General features: G+C 41.5%; 1 protein-coding gene across 4 annotated transcripts in view; it reads left to right on the plus strand.

Moving 5' to 3' along the window:
• The window catches only part of LOC116975962 (WT1 associated protein), a 52115-nt gene that overhangs the window by 806 nt on the left and 26344 nt on the right, over positions 1-24965 (plus strand). For 2 of the 4 annotated variants that reach the window (XM_033025405.1, XM_033025406.1), the window contains exons 2-6: positions 1182-1358; positions 5639-5676; positions 5775-5830; positions 9112-9170; positions 24037-24164. In XM_033025405.1, the coding sequence (XP_032881296.1) occupies positions 1271-1358; positions 5639-5676; positions 5775-5830; positions 9112-9170; positions 24037-24164 (369 nt within the window). In that variant the 5' untranslated portion in view covers positions 1182-1270. The remainder of the gene's footprint in view (positions 1-1181; positions 1359-5638; positions 5677-5774; positions 5831-9111; positions 9171-24036; positions 24165-24965) is intronic. The other 2 variants (XM_033025407.1, XM_033025408.1) reach the window with 1 other exon arrangement.

A 24965-nucleotide genomic window follows, 5' to 3' on the forward strand; every position in this document is an offset into this window, starting at 1 on the left:
CGAGAGCTCATGCCTGACTTGAAATGGTGGCGATGTGCTCTTTTTTTTTTATATCACTGGAGGACATGAGTAGTGGTGGTTCTTTTGTTGACAGTTGAAGCCTTTAGGCGGGAGCCTGAGCTCCCGACCCCTGATTACTTCGAGGGATTACCCCGATTGCTAATACAGCCTGAAGAAGGGTCCCGACCCGAAGGGTCTCTCCATTTCCCTTCCAAAGATGTTGCCTGATCCGCTGAGTTCATATGGCACTTTGTGTTTTGCTCGGATTACTTAGCTGAAGTATTGGAGCGAAAACAGAATGCTGTAAATGCTTCAGGTCATTCATGCGATGTTTTGAAAATTTGGGTTATATCGTTCTTTGTAAAATTTGGCCGGGCGTATTCAGCATTTTCTGCTTTCATTCACATCCCAACATCTGTAATTATTTGCTTTTCAGATAGTTGGACTATTTTTAACTTTTTTTGTTGTGGATTAAAATGGTGAAGTTATGTGGTGATATACTTCGAAAAATAAAAGTCAGCTATTAGGAGCGAAAAACATTAGCAGACAAAGATGGCAACATTCAACAGATCAGGCAGTATTTCTGAAGGGAGATGTGAAATTATACAGATTAATTTATTTTCACCTTTTCCACTTCTGTTTTTGTTCTTAATCCTACCTTGAGTATTGAAGTCCAAAGTTAAGCAGGTCATGGCTGATGCAAGTATTTTTTATTAAATCATGCAAGATTCTGCCTTTATAATTTTTCTTGCTTTCTGGGCAAAAAAGTTTCCTTAAATCCCCTGAAATACTAATTACTTAACTAAAGAAAAAGTATTTCCTATATACTATAATTAGGACCTTTATAGTTTTAAATATCTACATTCAGTCTTCCAAAGGAAATTGTCTCAGATTGATGAAGTCTTATAATATTCTAATCCTGGCTACATTCTGAAAACACTTGCCAAGTTTTGTGTGATGTGACAACTGTATGCAGCACCCAAACTGTGATGTAAATAGTGTGTAGGTTTTTAGCAAAACTTCCCTGTCCTTCTCTAACTACAGCTAATAGAAGAAAGCATCCTCTAAGTCTTTATACCTTTCTGACATCCTGCTACCTATAAGGATATGTGGAAGTTCACTCCAAGATCCCATTGCACCTACATAGCACTCAATATCCTCCCCTTTTTGTACATTCCCAGGCCTCGTTGCAGCACCACCTGCATGGTGTGTAACTTTCTCCACCTTAAAATCCATTGATGTGAGCAGAAGGAGACTCGAGAGACTGCAGATGTTGGAATCAAGCAAAAAACAAACTGCTGGAGGAACTCGGCGATCAGGCAGCATCCATGAAGAGAAAAGAACAGGCAACATTTCTGGTCAGGATTCTTCTTCAGACTGATGGACTAGAGGGTGATAACTGGCAGAAAGAGGGAAAGGGGTGGGGGCAGGAGCTGGTGGCAAGTGATAGGTGGATTCACAGTGATGATTTAATCGACAGGTGAGTTAGGCATGGTCATGGGTGGAGATCGTAATGGAGGCGATTGGTGGAGAAGACAAACGGCTTTAAATGGATAAAGGAAAGTAGGGGGCGAAATGTATAACTAGATGGATGGTGGGAAGGGGGGAAGCTAGATAGAGAAAAGGAAAAGTGGGATACCTAAGATTGGAGAATTCAATGTTTATGCTGGCTATCCAAGTGGGACATGGGGTGCTATTCTTCCAGTTTACTATGGCTCACGTTGGCAGTGGAGGAGGCTGAGGACTAACAAGTCGGTATGGGATTGGGAGGAGGAATTGAAGGGCTAGCAACCAGGAGCTTTGATGTCCCTGACGGACAAAGAAGGTGTTTGGAGAAGTGGTTGCTTAGTCTCACTGATGTAGATGGTCTCGCCATTGAGGGTGAACACTCATTAACATAGCAGATAGACACAAAATGCTGTAGTTACTCAGCGGGGCAGGCAGCATCTCTGACGAGAAGGAATGGGTGACGTTATGGATCAAGACCTGCAGTTCCTTCCTACACATTTATATGTCTCTTTTAGAGCAGGAGAATATACCAAACCACTTTACAAGAGTATTTTCACAAAAATTGGTGCATGAGATGTTATTGCAGCTGATGAAATGGTTGTGGGCAACACCGTGAGCTCTAACAATCTGGTTTTGATCCTGACCACTGGTGCTGTATCTGTATTTCATGTGGAGGTTGCGTGTTCTGCAACTGGATATCCCCAGGGTGCTCTGCTTTCCTCCCACTTCTGGAAGATGTGCTGGTTGGCAGGTTATTATCCTTAGTCTGACTGTGTTATAAAAATTGATGTGTAGTCAAGCAGTGGATGAGGGAATAGGTTACTGGGAAATAATTTGGGGATTGGGATTAGCTGTGGCTGGACTTGCAGGACATTATTTCCTATAAGGCGAAACCAAGTTGTAGCCCAAGTCACAATGACGTTTCACTCTCAGAGGACCTCAGTGCTTTCAATGCTTGTTTCAAAAGGGAGAATATCAATGTATCTTCTCAAGCCTCTAAAGCCCCCAATGACACACTAATCTCAGTCACCGAGGCCAACGTCAGAAGGTTCTTTATGAGGGTGAACTCTCAGAAAGCATCAGGCCTCTTTTGTGTACTTGGCTACGCATAGTCTTTCTGCTGACTGGATAGCTCGCAAAGAAAAGCTTTTTACTGTACTTTGGTACACATGACAATAAACTAAACTAAACATTCTTAAAAATTGCACAGGCCGACTGGTTGGAGTTTTTGCGGACATCTTCAACCTCTCATTACTAAGGTCCAAGGTCCCTGCCTGCTTTGAAAGGACATCGATAGTACTGGTGCTCAAGAAGAGCAAGGTGACATGTCTCAATGACTACAAACCAGTGGCAATGATGTTCGTCTTGAATTGCTTTGAGAAGTTGGTTATGATGCATCTCAACTCCTACCTTCTTAAGGACCTCGACCCACTGCAATTCGCCTGCTACCACAACAGATCAACAGCAGATGAGATCTCACTGGTTCTCCACTCTGCACTGGACCATTTGGACAATATTCGCACATACGGCTGGCTGTACTTCGTCGACTGCAGCTCAGCGTTCAATACCATCATCCGCTTTAAAGTTCCTCATCGGTAGACTAGTTAGTTCAAGTTGGCAACAACGCTTCCTCTTCGGTGACCATCAACACGGGCACCTCAAAGCAGTGTACTCAGTCCCCTGATCTACCCTGTTATCACTGTGTAGCTAGACATAGCTTAACAGCTTCTTTAAATTTGTCAATACCATTGTTGAACAAATAACAGATAATCATAAGTCAGAGTATAGGAGGGTGGTTGATAATCTGATTGAATTATGCCAGAACAACAATCTCACTCTCAACATTAACAAGATCTAGGAGCTGATTTGTTGACTTCAGGATGGGAAAGCCGAGGATTCATGAACCTGTCTTCATCGATGGGAGGGCGATGCAACTCAATTTCCTAGGCATGTATATCTCTGAAGATCTGTCCTGGATTGAGCATTTGATGCAATCATGAAGAAAGCTCAACTCCTACTTCCTGAGCAGATTGAGGAGATACAGTATGTCGCCAAAAACGCCATTGAACTTCTACAGGTGTACAGTAGAGAGCATACTGACTGGGTGTATCGTCGTTTGATTCGTTAACATGAATGCAGAGGATTGAAGGAGGCTGCAGAAAGTGGTGGACATTGCCCGGTCCATCATGGGTACTGACCTTTCATCAAAATAATCTACAGGAGGTGTGGCCTCAGAAAGCCAGCGAATATCATCAAAGACCCATACCACCCTGGCCATGCTAGTTGCCCAAGTAGGGAACAATCCTACTTGGGCAATTGATCTATGGACTTTGGTTGCAATACATGCTTTGGATTTGCACTATTATGGTTTGGTCACCTAGTATTACTGCTTATTAGTTTATTGTATGATTATGTATTTATTTGTGTGTTGTGTTAATGGGACTGTAAATCTGCAGCAAGTATGAATTTCACTGTTCCATTGCCAGTGCATATATCTCAATTAAGTACTCTGACTCTCGATCTCCTATGCCATAAGAAAGTATAATATTAAAATAGCTTAAAATAGCATAAAGGTGTTGTTGGAGTGAAGTCCAGAGCTTAACAGCTGTTGCAACTGAAGGCACAGAATAGGACACCAAAGGCAAACGTTCTAAATGGTCATTACAATGAAAGTCACAAGGACCACTGTTCACCCAAGTCCCAGGATTTTATTTTCACTGACTTGCAGAATTTGTGTAATTAAATTGATACAATATGAATTTATGTATGAATTGTATAGCATTAATAACTCCATTTGGTGTTGTGTCTCTAAGTGACAAAGAACTTAATAATTATATAGAGCCATCAGATCAGATATTACAATTATGGCACAGTCTGAATGGATAATGCAATTGTTATGAGATGAATTAATGGAATTTACATGGATTGCTTGATAATTAGCTAGTTGTGGTTTCATACAAATTGATGTACTTTGTAAAAATAATTCCTTAGTTATGTACCCCAAACCCCTTGCAATAAACGACATCAGACTACTTGCTTTCATGATTCACCAAATCAAGATCTTCGAATAAATACCATTTAGATGAATCTTATTTATAGGATTTTTCTAATACCGCCACAGCAAACTTCTTCAGTTTACGGTTTATATTACATCTGCCATCTTCTTTTCCCCTCTCTTGCTCTGTATTTGTGTATTTTCTTCATGCCTTTGTGGATGTTGCATATCTTCATTTCCCAGCCAGCTCACATCAGTCTGAAGAACGCTCAACCCGAAACGTCACCCATTCCTTCTCCAGAGACGCTGCCTGACGTGCTGAGTTACTCTAGCATTTTGTGTCTACCTTCAATTTAAACCAGCGTCTGCAGTTCTTTCCTACACATATCACATCTATGTTCCACAGGATGTTTTTCTATGGCAATGAATATGAAGGAACTAACTTCAGTGGTTTGAAAGGAATGGAGGCTTTTAAGTGCTTTTGAAATAATAAGGGCATGCTGCACTTTTCTTTAGTTTCCAAATTTTTCAGATTAGGGCCAATGTTGAAAGTATGCACTATTTCCAATAGAACATTTTAGTATTACATGTGTGAACTGAGGCCATCATTGCATTTTGCCATTTGGATTTCAATGACATTTAAATTTTGTCTCGGCTATGTGGGGGAATTATCAATTTTTTGTCCTTTTAATCTAACTGAATTGTAGATTTTGCTTGAGCTATTTTGTAATACGTGAAATTTTATGGATGGGACCATACTGATAGTAAGATTTGTTATTGTGTGTTGAATTTGGAGTAATATATTAACAACATTTGCAGGTGGTGCATTTGGTAAAGCTTCAACACCAATGACGCAGGTTCAATACTGACCTCAGCGGCTTTGCATTCTCATTCTCCATGTGACCGAGTGGGTTTTGTTGTATATCTTAAAGTGTCTAAGTGAATGGTAAGACTTTTGGGGAAATAAAATAGATTAATATAGGGTTCGTATAAATGGTTAATTGGTAAGGACTTCATGTGCCAAAGAGCCTGTTTCTATGCTTTGATGCCTGATTCTATAATTCCTGACAAATTATGTGAAGATAGTGCCTTGATGTTTAGATTATTATCTAAAAATACCATCCTTTTTTTCAGGAATCAGAATGACTAATGAAGAACCTCTGCCAAAGAAGGTAAGTACAAAGGAATGTACATTTTCTATAAACTTCAACAAGGCAATATCTTTGTCATATGCAGAAAATAATGCTGACTTTTTTTCTTTCACAAATAGGTTCGCTTAAGTGAATCAGACTTCAAGACTCTGTCCCGAGATGAGTTATGTTCCAGGTAATGATTAATGAATTGAATTTTGAAACCAAGAGTAAAATTAACAAGTATATCCTTTTTTTTTAGTATAGCACCTGATAGTATTGTAGAGACATAAGAGACTACAGATGTTGGAATTCTGAGGAAAAAACAAAGTGCTGGAGGAACTCTGCAGGTCATACAGCAGCTGTAAAGGGAAATGGACAGACATGTTTCCAGTTGGGACCCTTCTTCAGACTGATAGAGTATGGGGGAGAAAGGTGGAGAAGAGAGGTTGGGGTGAGGCTAAGCCAGACGAGTGATAGGTGGATACAGGTCAGGTGAGGGTGATTGGCAGATAGACGGAGATAGTGATATAGGCTAGCGGTTGGGTGAAGAGAAGGGGCGGGGGGGATCAGAGGGGGGGAAATATTACTTGAAATTGTATAATTTGATGTTCATATTGTTTGATTGTCGGCTACCCATACAGAGGTGCTGTGCTTCCAGTTTGTGTGTGGCCGCACTCTGGCAGTTGAGTCCAAGTCTTGGAAACATTGGGATGGGGGAAGGGGAGTTAATATGGATAGCAGCCAGGAACACCAGCAGTCCTTGGTGAACATTGTAATCATGTATTGTCTTTCTGCATGACTGGATAGCATGCAACAAAAGCTTTTCACTGTACCTCGGTACAAGTGACAATAAAATAAACTAAACAGAGCACAAGTGTTCAGTGAAACATTCGCCCAGTCTACACTTGACCTCGCTGATATAGTGGAGGCCACAATGGGAGCACTAAATGCAATAGATGAGGTTGGTAGAGATGCAAGTGATGCGTCCTTTTCTTACCCTACAGTTTTCTATTTAACTCTCAAGATTCTCCCAGTATGTCACCAGATAGTGATCAGCAGATAGGACCATTACCAATTTTGGCTGATCTGGAGAATCAAATTGTATTTTTGTTAGATCTTCTCCAACATATAATTGCTACATAGTTTTTTACTGAAAGGATATTGAGCACCCAGAAAAGTGATATCTAATAGTAGCATAGCATGGGTCTTTTTGCTGATGATCTATAGCAGGTGTCCTCCATTCAGTTCATACTGATGTTTAACTGGTATGTTACAGACAAGGAAACTTTCTAACATTCCTCAATTAGTAATCGTTTGCTCCCAACGTTTTCTCCATTTTTAGCTTCAGCAATGGTTATTTCCCCAATTTTATACTAGAATCATTTTTTTAATTAATCACAATTAAGAATATCTGTATTGTTGTTTCTTAATAAAATATTTTTAACAGGAAACTTCATGTTCCATATTTCCCATTGATTGGATTAATTCAAGTTTAAAAGAAATATTTTGTATGAAATGCATGTGATCTGCAAATGCCCCAGTCCAGACGTCAAAACTCCTTCTCCAGTATATCACCCTACCTTTAATCCTAATCATTTATTAATCTGGTGTAGATGTAAAATAAAATCCAGATCGAAACAACTGTCAAAAATTCTGTTTGTGAAATAATACACCGTGGAAAGGGGAGATTGGGTCAATGTTCCTGTGCCTTTTTAGAAAGATATATATCCAGTGATGGATCAGTGATGAATTTCCAAATGAGGAATCTGTAACTTGGAGTGCAATCTGCAGCTGGTGGTGTTCCTAGGCCATTGCTGCCTTTGTCCACACTGGCAGAGATCACAGGTTTGGGAGTTGCTTTCAGGGTAGCATGCCGCAATGCATTTTGTAAATGGCACTTGCATCGGCCATTGTGTGCCATTGGTAGATAAAATGAGTAGGATTCTGGAAAGGATGCTATTCAAGAAGATTGCATTGATCTGGATGGAAGCATGGAAACGGCTATACGGCTCATCTTGTCCATACTGACCCAAGTCAGCATCCTGGGCCAGTCAAAGCCTATGCCCTCTAATTTTAGAATCCTCTTTATTTTTCCTGTCAAAATAAGACAATTTCACAATTTCTCACATTATCCTCTGTGCCAGAATTTTGCCCTCTGCCGTAGCTTTTCTATGTATCTTTGTAGTCTCATTATGTCATCTTAACAATATTGGTTCACCAATGCACATGTTCTGAATTTCTGGAAGCCCATTTACTATATAATAATTCGAATTTTCCCAACAATTGATGTTAAGGTTGCTAGTCTGTAGTCTTTTTTTAAATTGTGCATTACTAATTTGTGCATTCAGTTTATCGAGGGCCGATGCTTATTTTTGTTGCCCCTTTCCTGTTGCATACTTGTAGACAATCTTACACCTGTTTTTACATTACCTGCCAATTTATTCTCATTTTATTTTTGCACCATTATACATTTTCCTTTCAATTAGTTAGGTGGATGTCTTACGATATTCTAAAATAAAAATAGGAGTAGGCCATTCGGCTCCATAAACCTGCTCCACCATTCAATAAAATCAAATTTGATGGGGCGGCACAGTGGCGCAGCGGTAGAGTTGCTGCCTTACAGTGCCAGAGGCCCAGGTTTGATCCTGACTATAGGTACTGTCTGTACGGAGTTTGTGCATTCTCCTTATGACCACGTGAGATTTTTCGAGCTGCTCCAGTCTCCTCCCACACTCCAAAAAGGTACAGGCGTGGTCTCGGTTGGCCAAAGGACCAGTTTCCACGCTGTATCTCTAAAGTCCTCTCTTATTCTTAAATTCTACCCGTGTGAACACATCCCCAGGATATCCTCCCTAAGTACTGTTGAGATGCCCTCCCTAATCAGTAATGCAGCTTCCCCTTTTTTTTTTTGCATCATCCTCTGTCATGTTGAAACTTCTATAGCCCAGTCTTGCCTTTCAGTCACAACGTTTCTGTGATTGCTATAATATTGTAATTCCATGTGATGATCAATGCTCTAAGCTCATCTGCCTCAGTAAATGCATTTGAGCCCCATGCTCCCTAACATGCTTCTGTTTGTTCTGCCTAGTGGACATGCTTGATTTATCCTCTACATTCAGGTCAATCTTCCCACCTGCCACATTGCTATTGGATTTCCCAGCCCTTTGCCAAATTAGTTTAAACTGTCCCGAGAAGTATAAGAAAACCTTCCTGCAAGGATAGTGGCCCCCTTTCAATTTAGCTAGGAGGTAAAGCTGGTTAAATTCCATGGATGGATGATAAAGAATATGAAACATTAGGAGTTGATGTTCTTGAGTCAAGACAAGAGTGTTTTATTGTCATATGTATTTAAAAGGAACAATGAAATTCTTGCAGGAGATTAATATAATCAAAAGATGACATGATGGGAGAGATAGCAAGAAAGTAATTCCTCTTGGGGTAATTCATTGCCTAATTAACTCTTTCTTCCTACAGGTGGAAACAACAAGAAGTCTATGTACATGCATTAGAGACTAAATGCTCAGAGCTCAGCTGTAAGTTGTTTTAGTTTCTTTATAACTCGTATTTCTGGTTATAGCTTGCAACAGATTTTTTAAAGTAGCAAATGTCCTGTAAACGTTGATAGTTTGGTTGTACTCACTGCTTGCATGAAGTTAGACACGTGCTAAATTCTTTGCTAAGACAGATGTTCTGAGGATAAAATATCAGATTTTTTTGGATTAAGTATGAGCTTGCACTTTCAGGACATTATTTTACCTTCTTGAAGAATGTAGGTTTTTGGTGTCAGAGAAACCAGCAGAGCTGTGAAACAGCACATCAGAAAGCTGAATTTTGAAATATTCCAAATAGTGGTAAAGGGTTGAGGAAGAAATTAAAGCTGGTTATACATTGAATATTTAAAGATGCTGTAAGAAGTTTAATGTTGCTACCTCACTATTCACTTAAGAAAATTGTCCTTTTTACAACACACTACCAAACTTAAGGGCAACACAGTGGCGCAGTGGTAGAGTTGCTGCCTTACAGCACCAGAGACCCTTGTTCAATCCTGACTATGGGTGCTGTCTGTACGGAGTTTGTACATTCTCCCTGTGACCCGAGTGGGTTTTCTCCAGGAAGCTCCAGTTTCCTCCCACACTCCAAAGATATACAGGGTTGTAGGCTAATTGACTTGGTGTAATTGTAAATTGTCCCTAACGTGTCTTAAGACAGTGTTATTGTGTGGGGATCGCTGGTCGGCATGGATTCGGTGGGCCGAAGGGCTTGTTTCCGCCGTGTATCTCGAAACTAAACTAAAATACAAGCCTTTGGATAAAGAATGTTGACATCGGAACTGCAGTTTTGTTGGTCACTTGAAAATATTTCAACTTTATTAAATAGGCAGAATTTTACTTAACTAAACATACTTTTGATACAGCTGTGTTTAACTGGAGAAAGCTACGGGTAGATCCTTGATGGGCGGCGCGACTCTTGTCAGCAGCGGCCTCTGCAGTCCGTCTGTCTTTTTTATTGTTTTCTGTCTTGTTCTATGTAGTTTTTATTGTTTTTTTTGTCGGGGTATGTGTGTGGGGGTGGGGTGGGGGAACTTTAAGGTCTTTCCCCTGCACGGGAGACCCGACCTTCTCTTTGTCGGGTCTCCGTTGTCGTTGGGGCTGCAACGTGGAGCGGCCTCCAACAGGAATGACCTGGGGCTCCAGTCGCGGAGCTGCGGATTTACTCACCATCTGGCCGTGTCCGGAGCGGGTGGAGCTGTGGTGGCGCGCTGCTGCAGCCCGACCCCCGGAGATTCGGAAGCTCCTACCGCAGGTCTGTGGACAGTAATACCGGGAGCCCGCGGGTCCCTGGTGGGAGACCGCTTTTCGGGGCTTCCGCAACGGCGACTTCTCCCGCCCGAGTTGCGGGGTTGAAGATTACCTGGAGCGGGGCCTACATCACCTCCCCGCGCAGCTTGGAATGGCCGTGGGACTTTGTGAGCGCCCGCCGGGGCTCCAACACCAAGAGCCCGCCGGGGCTCCAACACCAAGACCCGGTGCGTGGCCTTGCATCACCCGGCGTGGCTTTAATGGCTGCGGGACATTTAACATCGCCCGCCGGGGGCTTTGACTCTGTCTTTGACTCTGACATGGGGGGGAGAGGGGAGTGCAGGGGAGAGATATGTTTAAGTTTTGCCTTCCATCACAGTGAGGAGGACTCACTGTGATGGATGTTTATGTGAATTGAATTGTGTTGGTGTGTGTCTTGGTTCTTTTTTTGTATGGCTGCAGAAACCAAATTTCGTTTGAACCTCATGTGAGGTTCAAATGACAAATAAAAGGTATTGTATTGTCTTGATTGTGCCCTTCACAATCACCTGCATTAAAAGAGTTTGACTTCCTCAAAGCTTAACCTACTCTTAGGGAATGGAGATCTAAATTGGGGAAAAGCTGAATTTGGTAATAGACAGGAACTTGCAAAAATTGATTGGAATCAGTTGTTTGCAGGCAATGGGACATCCGGAAAGTGAGATGCTTTTAAAAGTCCGACAGTGAGAGTTCAAGGTATGCATGTTCCTGTTAGAATCAGGGGTAAGGCAGGTAGAAGGAGTAAGGAATCCTGCATGACGAGCGAAATTGAACTTCTGGTTGGCAAAAAGGAGGAGGCATGGGTCTGGTATGGGCAGGCCAACAAATTAATCATTCCGTTCTTCCTCTCTGCTGCAATAGCTGAGTGGCATATATAACCCTCCAACTACAGCAACCATTCCAGAATCTATAATGTGGAATTCCAGCTCTGGCCTGATAGCAATATTCCTCAATATACATCTGGGAATCTGCCTTGAGAACAATAACTTGGAGCATTTACTCATTCATATGTGGTGAGGCAGTTATGATGGGGCAATTACTGTAAGAGGGTGACCTCTAATTTCAATTGCATACCCCACCTCACTTTTTATTCTGAGGTCTGGAAACAATTCCCACTAATGTCTTCTTGGCTCCATGCAGCTAAATTCTACCTCAAGAACACAATCTTATGAGCCGAGATACACTATAACCACTGTACTGACAATATAGGTGCAGGAGTAGGTCATTCAGCCCTTTGATGTCGTCGCTCAACAGTGCGACCTTATTTTCCTTGGTGCCTGTCCTTCCTTATTATTATTTATCTAGAATATTTGGGTTTTAGGTTTGGTCAGTGATATTTTTATAAAAGGCTGTTAGATTATAACCAGTTACAACTATTTGTCCATTCATTCATCCTTCTTGCTGTGGATACAGTGTGTATTTAGATAGGATATCCTTTAAATTTGGTATTTTATCACTTCCATATTCTGATCCTATTTGCAGTTTGCCTTTTACACTGCCTATTAATTTGGTTTCCCTCCCTTCTGAGACTCCTCTCATATTCCTCTCCACTGACCAAGCTAAATTAAAGCCCTCACAAAAGCACTAGCAGACTGCCCTGCATATGTATAACGGTTTGAGTCCTCTTGCGGTGTAACCTGTCTGACTTAAACTGCTTGTTATTGGAAAAGCAGCTAGATATAGTGGAACACTAAGCTGATGTGGCTAAAAAATTTAAATGTTTCAAATAATGCATTTTCAAAATTAAGGTTATTTTTACATTCTTCGTGGCATGCAATAGTTCATGGCTTGCTGCATATTATTATTATTATTATTATTATTATATGGGAGGGACATGGGTACTTTCCAAAGCATAAGGAATTATTGCATTGAATGCATGTCCTCAAAAAGGGGCTGCTTTTCGATTTTCATACATCCAGCTCGGGGATTAGCTTAAACTACAAAAGGAAGCATTGAAATCATCCAGCCCGTGTCTTCCACTTCCCTGCTCGAACACAAAATCATTGAAGAAATTTATTTTAAGTATTATCCAACTTCCTGTAGAAGGCTTCTTTTGAATTTTTCATGCAACTTCCAATCTTGCACTGTATTCCATATCCTAAATGTGATATCAAATTAACATTATCATATGGCACTTGTTCTTTTGCAAATTACCATTGCAGTCTACTGCTTTTCTTCAGCTATTAGAAACAATATTATTTAACATCTCGACACCCTGCATGGTTTAAAAGCTCACATTAGTTTTATTCCGTATTCTCTGGTTCAAACAGATCAAACTCTGCTTTGCTGTACAGATTTCCCCTGGGTCCATTCTGGTACAGGGCTGTCGCTTGGTTGCTGTCTTAGTATTGCAGAACCCAGGGGCTACAGTGGGATTTGAATTCATTTAATGACATGGAATGTCATATAGAAAAATGAACAATTTGACATTACTGGATAAAATGTCATGAAAAATCTGTCTGGCTCTATGAAGATATTCAGCTGCGAAAATTTGCCTTCCATGCCATTTTGTGACCTATCTAGGTATAGGCAATATCTGGTCTCTTTGTGGGTGATGCCTACATGGCCTGGCAGGTCAGGGGCAATAATGGATTTGTAATAAATCCTGCCATTGCCAGTGATTCCTGTATACCTATTAAGAGAAATCTTCTCTGTACCTTCTCCAAAGCCTCTGCATTTCTATGTAATGTTATGCCCAAAATTGGACATAATACTATAGAATGCTTAATGTATTCTACTCTTCACAACACCCATAATTTCATGGGCTTGTTTTGGAAGATATTGCAGAGAGACTTCCTCAACAGTTTTGAAATTAACCAATTTGTGTATATTGTCATTTTATTTGATGTTGTACTGTTATAAGAGGGCCAAAAATATAATATCTGTAAATCTATCAGGGTTGCTAACAGAAAGTCTTCAGCCTATTCTGGATTTTGATAAAATCAAGCAGATGCCAGCCAACTGTGTGTAGGAAAAAACTGCAGATGCTGGTTTAAATCGAAGGTAGACACAAACTGCTGGAATAACTCAGCGGGTCAGGCAGCATATCTGGAGAAAAGTTATGGGGGACATTTTGGGTTGAGACCCTTCTTCAGTCGGAAGAACTTCTTCAGTCTGAAGAATGGTCTCGACCTGAAACATCACCGATTCCTTCTCTCCAGAGATGCTGCCAGTCCCGCTGAGCTACTCCAGCAGTTTGTGTCTGCCGGCCAACTGTGGCAGAGTCTGACTATCATCATGGGCTACGTCAAAGCCAGGGGTGAACCCTGGTAATGAAGCATCTCTACCAGATGAACTGAATGTCTTTTATGACCATTTAGAACAGACAAAGAAAAGTCCCACCAAAATGTGTCTCCAGACTTCCAAGCATGTTAGATTTGCTTTCTCAAGGGGAGCCCCTGGACAAGTTTGGACAAGTTTTAAAATCATGTGCCAACAACTGGCCGCAGTCTTTGCTGATGTTCTTCAAGCTCAACAGTACTGTCCCCGTCTACTTCAAGGCAACCTCCATCATTCCAGTTCACAAGAATAGTTGAGTGACTTGTCATAATGACTAGTGGCTCTAACATCAACCAGGAATTCAACCCAAAACGTCAACTATTACTTACCATCCACAGATGCTGCTTGATCTGCTGAGTTCCTCCAACACTCAAAATGTTACTCAACATTTGTGGCAAATGGCTTTGTAGAATTAATTGCATATGGAAACACATTTCAACTGAGGAGAATGCATCTGCATAATCCAGACATGGAAAGCAGTCTTTTAACACTTTATTAAGAAATGTCTCTTTCGATGGACAATGGTGTGTATTCATGCAGCTGGAATTGCCCTCGCTAGAAGACTGATAATTGTTTGGATTAATGGCTGCTATTCACATAAATCTTGTAGGATGTCACACGCTTAACAATCTCTAAAATTGTGGTGAATGAAACTGGATAGGATGGTGATCAATTCAGCTGTTCTTTACTTAATGATAATTTATTCTGTTGTTAAAACTAAGTCGTGGGGTATACAGTCATGCATCTAACCTATGCCAGAATGTTGCTTGTCACAGACTTCACAGCTTTTGATGTGCTGTTGTAGCCACAGTATTTATATTTTTACGTGGCTACTCCTCTTAAGTCTCTGAATAATAGTACCTTCCCAAACCCCAAATATATTGGTGGGAGTGGTAATTACTCGCCAGTGGTAATGTAATTGAATGTTTTGGTGATTGTTGAACAATCATACTATGCATTTTTGTGATGTGGATTTTTAAAAGATGTGGTTGCAGGCTGACTGGAAGCTGAATATCCAAGGATATTCAATCATTAGGAAGAATAGGCAAACAGAAAAAGGAGTTGGGTACTATTGTTTGTACGGGATTGGAAAAGCATGATCGCAAAAAAGGAATATTGGCTCAGAAAGTCAACATATAGAAACTGTCAATGTGGAAGACACTTTGTACCTCTCCAAATAGTAGTGATAATATAGGTGACCACATCAAAAAGGAAAATTGAGAGTAGTGACAATGGGTGTTTTTATTCTACATACAGACTGGTCAAATTGAATTCGCAATAATACTAAGAAGGATAAATTCCTGGAATGTGTGCTGATTTTCTTTTTCAGATCAGCATATTGAGAAGCTAAGTCTTGTGTAGATCAATATTCCTGTCTCGAGGACATAACTAGGAGTTTGTCAGGGAAGTATCCTTGTCCAAACCATCATCAACTGCATGATTTGTTTATTTTTTCCTTTGGTGCTTTTATGAAATATATAACAGCTCCTGAATTCATTCCTTATTTAGCAACAATTGCCTGACGTGCCTTTTATGAAGTTTCCCATCCAGTTCAGCTAATTCGCTTCTCATTCTTAATAGCCTGGTTTAAATTTAGGACCCAAGTTTCAAATAGAACTACTTCATCTTTCATATACAGAAGAATTGGGGCTTGTTTTGGTTACTCCCTCCTATAGGAGAATATACAGAAGAATTGGGGTTTGTAACTGCAAAACAAACCCCAATTCTTCTGTATATGAAAGATGAAGTAGTTCTATTTGAAACTTGGGTCCTAAATTTAAACCAGGCTATTAAGAATGAGAAGCGAATTAGCTGAACTGGATGGGAAACTTCATAAAAGGCACGTCAGGCAATTGTTGCTAAATAAGGAATGAATTCAGGAGCTGTTATATATTTCATAAAAGCACCAAAGGAAAAAATAAACAAATCATGCAGTTGATGATGGTTTGGACAAGGATACTTCCCTGACAAACTCCTAGTTATGTCCTCGAGACAGGAATATTGATCTCCAATAACCACAAATGTCATCCTCAAGTCAAATGGTGACATGATGTCAAGGGCAGTGAATCTCACCTCCTGGAGTTTGGTTGTTTGTATGGGGTGGCATTCTTATGTTATATTTCATACTTGTACTTCCTTATAATAAAACAAGGTCATTCAGTCCATCAGGGTTATCCCATCCATTCCATTCCTCCATTTATTCCACTGTTACCTACTCTCACATGTGTCCATTAATACCCTCCTTGATTCTCCTATTACCCACCTACATTGGCAACAATTTGCCAAAACGTCACCTATTTATGGTTCTCCAGAGATGCTGCCTGGCCCACTGAGTACTCCAACACTTTATGTCTTTTTTTGTTTATTAAGATGACTGGCGCCTGTGATGGTGGGGACCTTCAGTGTCCACCAGGGACGCCGCATGATTGGCAGCCCCGCCAGCAGTCTATGTTTTTTCATCTTTTTAAAAAAAAAATTGTGCTTTTTAAAAGTTTGTGTAAATGCTCCAGTTTGTTTTGGGGGGGTGCCAGGGGAAACTTTTTTTCCGTTTCTTACCTGGCCGGAGATGCGATTTTTTTTTTTTCCTCGGGTCACATCTCCGGTCGCTCTGCGGCCTCCCATTGATGGAGCTGGAAGGCTCCTCGGACTGACTTTGAGCCCCACCGTGGGGCGGGGACTTAACATCGGAGTCGATCTCTTGCCACGGATCGCTCTAACTCTGCGGACTTTACCAGCGCGAGCTCGCAGTCTCAGAAGAGGCTAGTCGGGAGCTCCAACGACTCAGAGGCTCGACCCGTCCCGGGGCTCGATTGCCAGCGCGGGGGAGCTGACATCCCCCTGATGCAGGAGCTGATCGCCCCGATGCGGAGGGCCCAAACGCTGCCGGCTACGGGAGTCAAGATCGTCCCGTTGGCTCGAGGCCCCCGACCGTGGGAGAGCAAAGAAGGGAAGGGATCTGAACTTTTCTTTGCCTTCCATCACAGTGAGGAATATGGAGGAGTCACTGTGGTGGATGTTTATGTTAAAATGTATTTTGTGTGTTCCGCTGCTTTTTATTTGTATGACTGACTTGGCAAATGAAATTCCTCATATGTTGCAAAACATACTTGGCTAATAAAGTATTATTGTGATTGTGATTAAATAGAATTGTGTCATTAACTAGGACTTTGGGCTGAACATGGCTACACCATTCCAGGCTGTGTTTTTGTATTTGTGCGATGGGCTGACAGGACAAATGTTCTTGGAGTCAATTCCTCCCAGTGGTAGTGAGGTGTGAGATGCAGATTATGGTTTGAGGACATCCTTGAATCCTATACTTTTTCCACTCAATCTCTTGATATGCTGGAGCTTGGAATACAGTATTTTGTGTTCCAATGTCGGGCTGTGAACACTTGCCTGTCCAAGCCAACAAAGTTTAATTAATGCCATGAAAGTATGGCATGTTGGTGTGGGTGAGGTGGTTGACATTAGTTCACATCCTGCCAGTGCATTTAGATGTTTTTTACCAGAAACAGCAATGGTTGGTACCTGCCCTTTGCTTTGAGGTACTGTAGAAAGTGCAGGTCAGAAGCGTACAGGAAGGCAAGGCCACTTCTGTCTGATAGACTGAATTTTGTGCTAGGTGTGAGGCCTTGATCATTAAACGCACTTTCCACTGATGGCTATGCTGGTAGACTGAAGGCGATGGCAAGTTTCATCATTGGTGTTTACTTTTGTTAAAGGATGACTCCTGAGATATGAGAAGACACGCACATTTTCATGTGTCTCGTTAGCATTAACACCAGAGGAGTTATGCTGTATACGTCGTTAATCTTAGTTTTACAGGTTTACACCCCAAACTCTGCATGCTTTTGTGAACAAATCAAAATGATGTACACACATCATCTGTGCGCTGATGCTTGACCACCAAAATCGTTCTGGATTATGGTGATTTGGGTTTGAAACGTTTTTGGATTGTTGTTTATTAGATCCATTCAAGACGAAAGTTTGTTAATTGAGCTCCAACATCACATTATGAAGGAACTGAGAAAATGTTGCAGGATACTAACACACCCTTTTGACACTGAGCTGTGCTGAGATTGGGTCTTGGTCAAGATCAGGCATTGCATGCCATTGTGTAACAGATAAGAAAGAGATTAATTTTGCGTACAACCAAATTAGAGAGGGATATTTCAAAGATCAAAATGCCTGTGGCTAAAGTGTACTTTGATTTTAAAAAACAGGTTAAGTGATATTTCTAGAAGTATAGTTGTTATCTTATTACCTGGTCAAATTGCATTTAGTCTCCATTTTATAAATATACTAGACCAAGTGTGGGGGGGGGGGGGGGGGAGGGACCCGACCAGAGACAGACCCGAGAGCTCTAGTACAGGGCCCGACTTGCTCGTTCTTCACTTGCAGCGCATCGGAATCCAGGGGGTAAATCTACCCGAATATGTAAAAATTTTACCGTTATCGTGCCATTTTTTCGAGAAGATGTGATAACACACAAACAAATACACACGCGCACATACACACACACACACACACACACACAAACACACACAGAGTATTATAGTTATATAAGGATATAATCATAGAATTGTGTGACCCACCTCATTCATGCTGACGTAAAGCCACTGATGCTAATCCTGTGCATGCATCAGGCTTGTATTCAGGCAAACGTGATTAGTGTAGATAACCATCATGGTGCTGGGGAAAGTGCAATAAAAGACGTGTGAAGATAATATCAGAACCAATGTAAAATTAATGAACCAGCTTTAACATGGCAAAATATCCCAAAGCATTTTGCAAATGGTTATCAAACAAAATTAAAACTGAACTGGAGGTATTAGTGAAAATGACCAAAAACATGGTCAGGAAGAGGTTTTAATAACTAATTTGCATGAATAAAAGGAAGAAAGGAATGGATATGCATGAATAGGAATCCAAACTGGGTTATATTTGCAGGAGTTACAAATTGATCCATTACGGAATTTATGATGTATTTCTTTGCTCGAGTGATTAGAATGCAAACTCAGGGACTTGTACAAGTAAATTGTCTTCAAAAGAAAAAAGAGAGAGAAAACAAGTAGAGATGGTGAAGGGTAATATAAGGTCACTAGAATGTGAAGACAATTGTACCAAAAGCTGAGTGTAAAAATGAGTTGACGGAGAACGAAGAAACTTACATGTGTCTGTCTGGCATCACTAACATGGATGTGAAGCTGAGCTAACTGGAGATCAATATTTTGCTGAAATGATGATCTGTGGTAGTTCAACATCGTGCAACTAATGTTGGAGGAAAAACTCCAATTAAACTGCTTCATCAGCTGTATACCTCTAGCAGAAGTGATTTTTTACAGATATGTAAGTTTTATCAATGAAGTATTAGCAAGTTAAATATGTTTTAGATCTGTTATAAAGCAAAATCTTTATTACGTGTGGAAATAAAATTATTTGACATTTATTACTGGAATATGTGTGTGGCTTGGCAGAGTGGTTTGCCAGACAATGTATGTGGCAGCATTGGGATCACACATGGAACAAATAGGATAAGACTAGGGGTGTAGGAAAGAACTGCAGATGCTGGTTTAAATTGAAGGTAGACACAAAATGCTGGAGTAACTCAGCAGGACAGGCAGCATCTCTGGAGAGAAGGAATGGGAGACATTTCGTGTCGAGACCCTTCTTAAGACTAGGAGTTTTGTTCCCATCAGGACAATAGTAAATCAGTCAAGTTTTCATTGTGGTCCTTTGTGATCAGTTTGCCAGTTTCCCTGGAGGTTCTTTTAAAGATTGAATTTTAACTTTTGAGCTTGAGTTTTGACCTATTCATGTTATAAGAGCAAAATTAGGCCATTCGGCCTATCAAGTCCACTCTGCCATTCAATCATGGCTGATCTTTCATTCCCTCCCAACACCATTTTCCTGCCTCCCCCCATCCTGACACCCATACAAATCGATTCTCCATAATCCAGTCAGGTAAAGAATAGATAAAAAATGAACTCTCCTTGAAATATACAATTATTGTCATTTTTGGGGGGGACATGGCAGGACCCTTAGTAGCTTTGATAAACAGGAGGATCTTGGGGTGCAAGTCCATCATTTCCTGTAAGTGGCAACACAAGTATACGCCTTTGCTGGTTGGAGTGTAGAGTTTAAAAGTTAGCAAGTCACGTTGTAGCTCTATAAAAGTTTGGTTAGGTTCCATATCAAAATTTGGAGTAGCAGTTCTGGTTGGCGCATTGCAAGAAGGATATGAAGGCTTTGGATAGGGTGCAAAGGAAGACGTTGCCTGGATTAAAGAGTATTAGCTATAAGGAAAGGTTGAACATACTTGGATTGGTTTCTCCAGGGAGTCAAGGGCTGAAACCGATCAAAGTTTATAAATTATGAGAGGCACAGGTACAGTAGATGGTCTTTTTTTCCCAGTGGAAATATCAAATACGAGAGGGCACAGGTTTAAGGTTAGAAATGGAAAGTTTAAAGAGGCAAGTTTTTCTTTTACAAGGAGATTGGTGGGTGCCTGGAACGTGCTGTAGTGCTCTTCCTCAAGCTTGAATTGGGCCTCATTATCATCATCATCGGTGGTCACTCGAAACGAGTATGACTGTCCTCTCCTCTTCATAGGGTCATCTAATTGTGGGTCTGCAGATGTCTAGAGGCCGATCCTTGATCCACACACCTTGGTGCAACGTGGGCAGTGGAGACTGGCGGTGGTTGGTAGTCGTCGAGCTCTCTTCTCTCTCTCCTTATGGTGCTGTCGCTTTGTCTCTGCGACACGGCGTAGTTCTATTTCATGAAGTGCACCACCTTCCTGCACGGATTTCCTCCAGGAGTGCCTGTCCAGTGCAATGTGGACCCAGTTGCTTGATGTGAGGTGGAATTTCTTCAGGTTGTTCTTGATGTTGTCCTTGAAGTGTTTCTTTGGCCCGCCGGGTGCTCGCCAACCTTCCTTCAATTGAGAGTACAGGATTTATTTAGGGACATGTGTGTTGGACATGCAGATAACATGGCCAGTCCATCGAAGTTGGTGCTGCATTATTGTGGTGGTGATGCTGGTCATGTTGGCTTCCTTGAACGCTGATGTTGTTGCGTTTGTCCTCCCAGCTTTCGTAAGGATCTCTGATGGTATTGTTCCAGGGCTCTCAGATGCCTGCTGTAGGTGGTCCATGACTCGGCTCCATACAACAGGGTGGAGAGGACAGCGGCTCTGTGGACCAGCAGTTTTGTTTGAGCCTCTAGGTCTCGGTCTTCAAAGACTCTTCCTGCGTCTGGCGTGGGCTCCACTGGCACAACTCAGGCGATGGTTGACCTCAGAGTCGATGTCAGCTTTTGAGGAAAGAATGCTGCCAAGGTAGGGGAAGTCGTCAACGTTTTCAAGCGTGTTGCAGTCCACTTTTATAGTGGGCTGGGTAGACAGCTGGTTGGGTGAAGGTTGATGTAGGACCTGGGTCTTCTTGATATTTAAGGCTAGGCCCATGGCTCTGTATGCATTGGCAGAGTGTGCTGAAGCTCCATGATGGCGGTGTTACTAACTTTGCTCTTGGCCTTCAACCTATTAAGGTTGAAGAGCCCACCGTCAGTTGTGTAGAGGATTGGGATCCCCTGTGGCAGCTCTTCACCAATGAGGTGAAGTATGGCAGCAATGAAGACGACAAACGGGGTGGGTGCGCTGATGCATCCCTGTTTGAACCCCGTTTTCACAGTGAAGGGCTCGGACTCAGAGCCGCAGTTGCTGAGTACTGTGACCGACATGCCATCATGTAGAAGCCTCAATATTCTGATGTACTTGTCATGACAACCGTACCTTGATAGTATGCTCCAAAGAGCCTGGCGGTCTATCGAGTCAAAAGCCTTTGTCATGTCTATGAAGGCCATGTACAAAGGCTGCCTTTGTTCACGGCATTATAGGACACTATGACTGATAGGTCAAATGGTAGTGGGGTGGGATGTTTGACCTTCTTAAGATGGCTGCTATTGGAAAGTTAATGCCTTTTCTTTGTCAAATGCAATAATTAAATAATGAGTATCATATGTTGTATAACGTCACATGGAAATTGTCTGGGACATATCTGCATAGTAATGAACAAATTACAGACAAGAATGATCAACCCAGGAGGCGCAGCTCGACAGATGGGTAGAACATTTCGAAGAAGTCCGAAGAAGTCCGAAGCTGTACAGCCACACATTCCCAAAGAAAGGATACTACTACAAATTAAGTGTGACAGACCAACAAAATCAGAAATAAAGGCTGCAATTAAGCAACAGGAAACTGGCAAGGCTGCTGGCCCTGACAATATTCCGCCTGAAGCCCTGAAAGTAGATATAGACTCATCAATAGACATGCTCTATGGCTTTTTGGGGAGCATTTTGGAAGAGGAAAAGACACCCACGGAATGGGCAGAGGGACACATTGTGAAACTGCCAAAAAAAGGTGACCTAAGAAAATGTGACCACTACCGAGGGATTACCCTACTTTCTGTACCCAGTAAAATTCTCAACCGGGTCATCCTCAACCGTTTTCAGGAAGCTGTAGACAAGAGGCTATGGGACCAACAAGCACGAATCAGGAAGGATCGCCCTTGCACAGACCATATAGCAACATTATGCATCATTGAGCAGTCTATTGAATGGAACACGTCCCTGTACATCGACTTTGAGAGCTTGACAGCTTAGACAGGACAACACTATGGCGCCTAATGGACCACTATGGAATTCCCACCAAGATCATAAACTTAATCAAGAACTCGTATGATGGAAACTCATGCAAAGTTATGCATGCAGACCAGCTCTCTCAGAGCTTTAGTGTCAGAACGGGATGTCTATTGTCACCATTCCTGTTCCTCCTGGCAATTGACTGGATCATGATGGAAACAACTGAAGGGAAAATAAATGGGATTCAGTGGACAATGTGGGAGCAGCTAGATGATCTTGACTTTGCAGACGACATAGCTCTCCTTTCACACACACACACAGATACAAATGCAGTAGAAGATGGACACACTCTCATAAGCTGCAACAATAAGCTGCCACCTCGCTCAGAGCCCTCCTCCACCTTCCGGGACCAGAGGATTTTTCCCATCGATGAAAAATCAGAGAGATATTAATGGTTTTCTTTAAATTGCCATTCTCTCTGCTGCCCCTGCTGGAGTGAGGGGGAGGGACTATAAAACCAGGAAGTGCTGTGCCTCACTCAGTCTCTGCAAGATGGAGGAAGCCATCTCTCTGAGCTCTGAATAACACTGAACACATGTCTACTCAACTGTGAGTGCCCTTAATGTGGTTTGAAAATGAAAATATGGTTGGTTTGAAGTAAAAAGGCACTGCCTGCAAATGGTTGTTTGTCTAAACTTGACAACTTCCTGTTTGCACTATATTGATTTTAGATATAACGCTACCACTTACGGCTGTGATTTTTGGCCATCGTACTCAGTTCCCCTCCTCTCATCAGGTGCAGAGGATTCTTCCCATCAATGAAAAACAAAAGTGTTATTGGTGTTTAAAAAATGTTGAGAATCACTCCTGTCAATCACGCCATTGAAGGCCACACCTTTTCCGGTGGGAGGGGGAGGGATTATAAAACCCGGAAGTGTGGGTGTGGCTCAGTCTCTGCATGATGGGGGAGGTCACGACTCCGTCTGAGCTGTGAATCAACTGAACACACTGAATGTCTACTGTGTGGTTTTATGGTGGTTTCACCCTGCTTGAAATAGTATGAAACTGCATTTGAATGTGGTGGCCTTGCACAAAATGGTATGAAACTGCATTTGAATGTGGTTTCGTTGCACCCTGCATGAAATGGTATGAAACTGCATTTGAATTTGGTGGCCTTGCACCCTGCTTGAAGTGGTAGGAAACTGAACCTGAATTTGGTGGCCTTGCACCCTGCTTGAAGTGGTATGAAACTGCACTTGAATTTTGTGGCCTTGCACCCTGCTCGAAGAGGTAAGAAACTGCACTTGAATTTGGTGGCCTTGCACCCTGCTTGAAATGGAATTTCAAGGAATAGCCGTGAGTCTGTAGAAGGGTAAAATCTTTGGGTTTACATTGATATATAACCACAATGAAAGATTGACATGAGCAGTGATTTTTTGAGTAAACTATATCAAAATTGTCATTAATACATTCAAAATCAGCCTCAGAATTAGACATCATGTATTTAATGTAGCTAAAACAGGGTTACAAAATGTATTCTTTCCTGATAAAATCATAACATTTGAAATGAACTGACATTAAATACTATATTTTGAGCAAGCATTTGATCATGTTTATTTGTTTGCACTCTATCTGTCAACAGCAAATGATGTAAGCGGATTAAGAGAGTCAGAAGAAAAACTAAAACAGCAGCAACATGAGTCAGCCCGAAGGGAGAACATCCTACTTATGAGGCTAGCTACAAAAGAACATGAAATGCAGGAGTGTACGGTAAGTATTTTCTTGTGCACGTAGACCACATTAAAATTATTATTAGGTGTTGGTAAGGTATTTCTTGTACTGGATTCCAGCTCTTGAATAAGATTGAAAGAGAGCTGACAATATATATAGGGCATTATATAATATTCCTTTTTAGTGCCTCGATTTATAGATCTTAAATGTTGTTACAAAGTCCTAAAACTCTTCTCCTTTAGCTCCTTCTGTCTTAACATTCTAAGCATATCACAATCCTTTTTTTTGTATATTATTGGTAATATGCAGTGCCCTCCATAATATTTGGGACAAAGACCCATCTTTATTTATTTGCCTCTACTCCACAATTTGAGATTTGTAATTTGGTTAAAGTGCACATTGTCAGATTTTAATAAAGGCCATTTTATACATTTTGGTTTCACCATGTAGAAATGACAGCAGTGTTTATACATTGTCCCCCCATTTCAGGGCACCATACTGTTTGGGACACAACAATGTCATATAAATGAAAGTAGTCATGTTTAGTATTTAGTTGCATAACCTTTGCATGCAATGACTGCTTGAAGTCTGCGATTCATGGACATCACCAGTTTCTGGGTGTCTGCTCTGGTGATGCTCTGCCAGGCCTGTATTGCAGCCATCTTTAGTTTGCTTGTTTTGGGGGCTAGTCCCCTTCAGTTTTCTCTTCAGCATTTAATTGGGTTCAGATCGGGTGATTGACTTGGCCACAAGAATTAACCATTTTTTAGCTTTGAAAAAACTCATTTGTTGCTTTAGCAGTATGTTTGGGATCTTTGTATTGCTGTAGAATGAACCGCC

This window comes from Amblyraja radiata, chromosome 8 (assembly GCF_010909765.2).
Source record: "Amblyraja radiata isolate CabotCenter1 chromosome 8, sAmbRad1.1.pri, whole genome shotgun sequence".
NCBI classification, from domain to species: Eukaryota; Metazoa; Chordata; class Chondrichthyes; order Rajiformes; family Rajidae; genus Amblyraja; species Amblyraja radiata.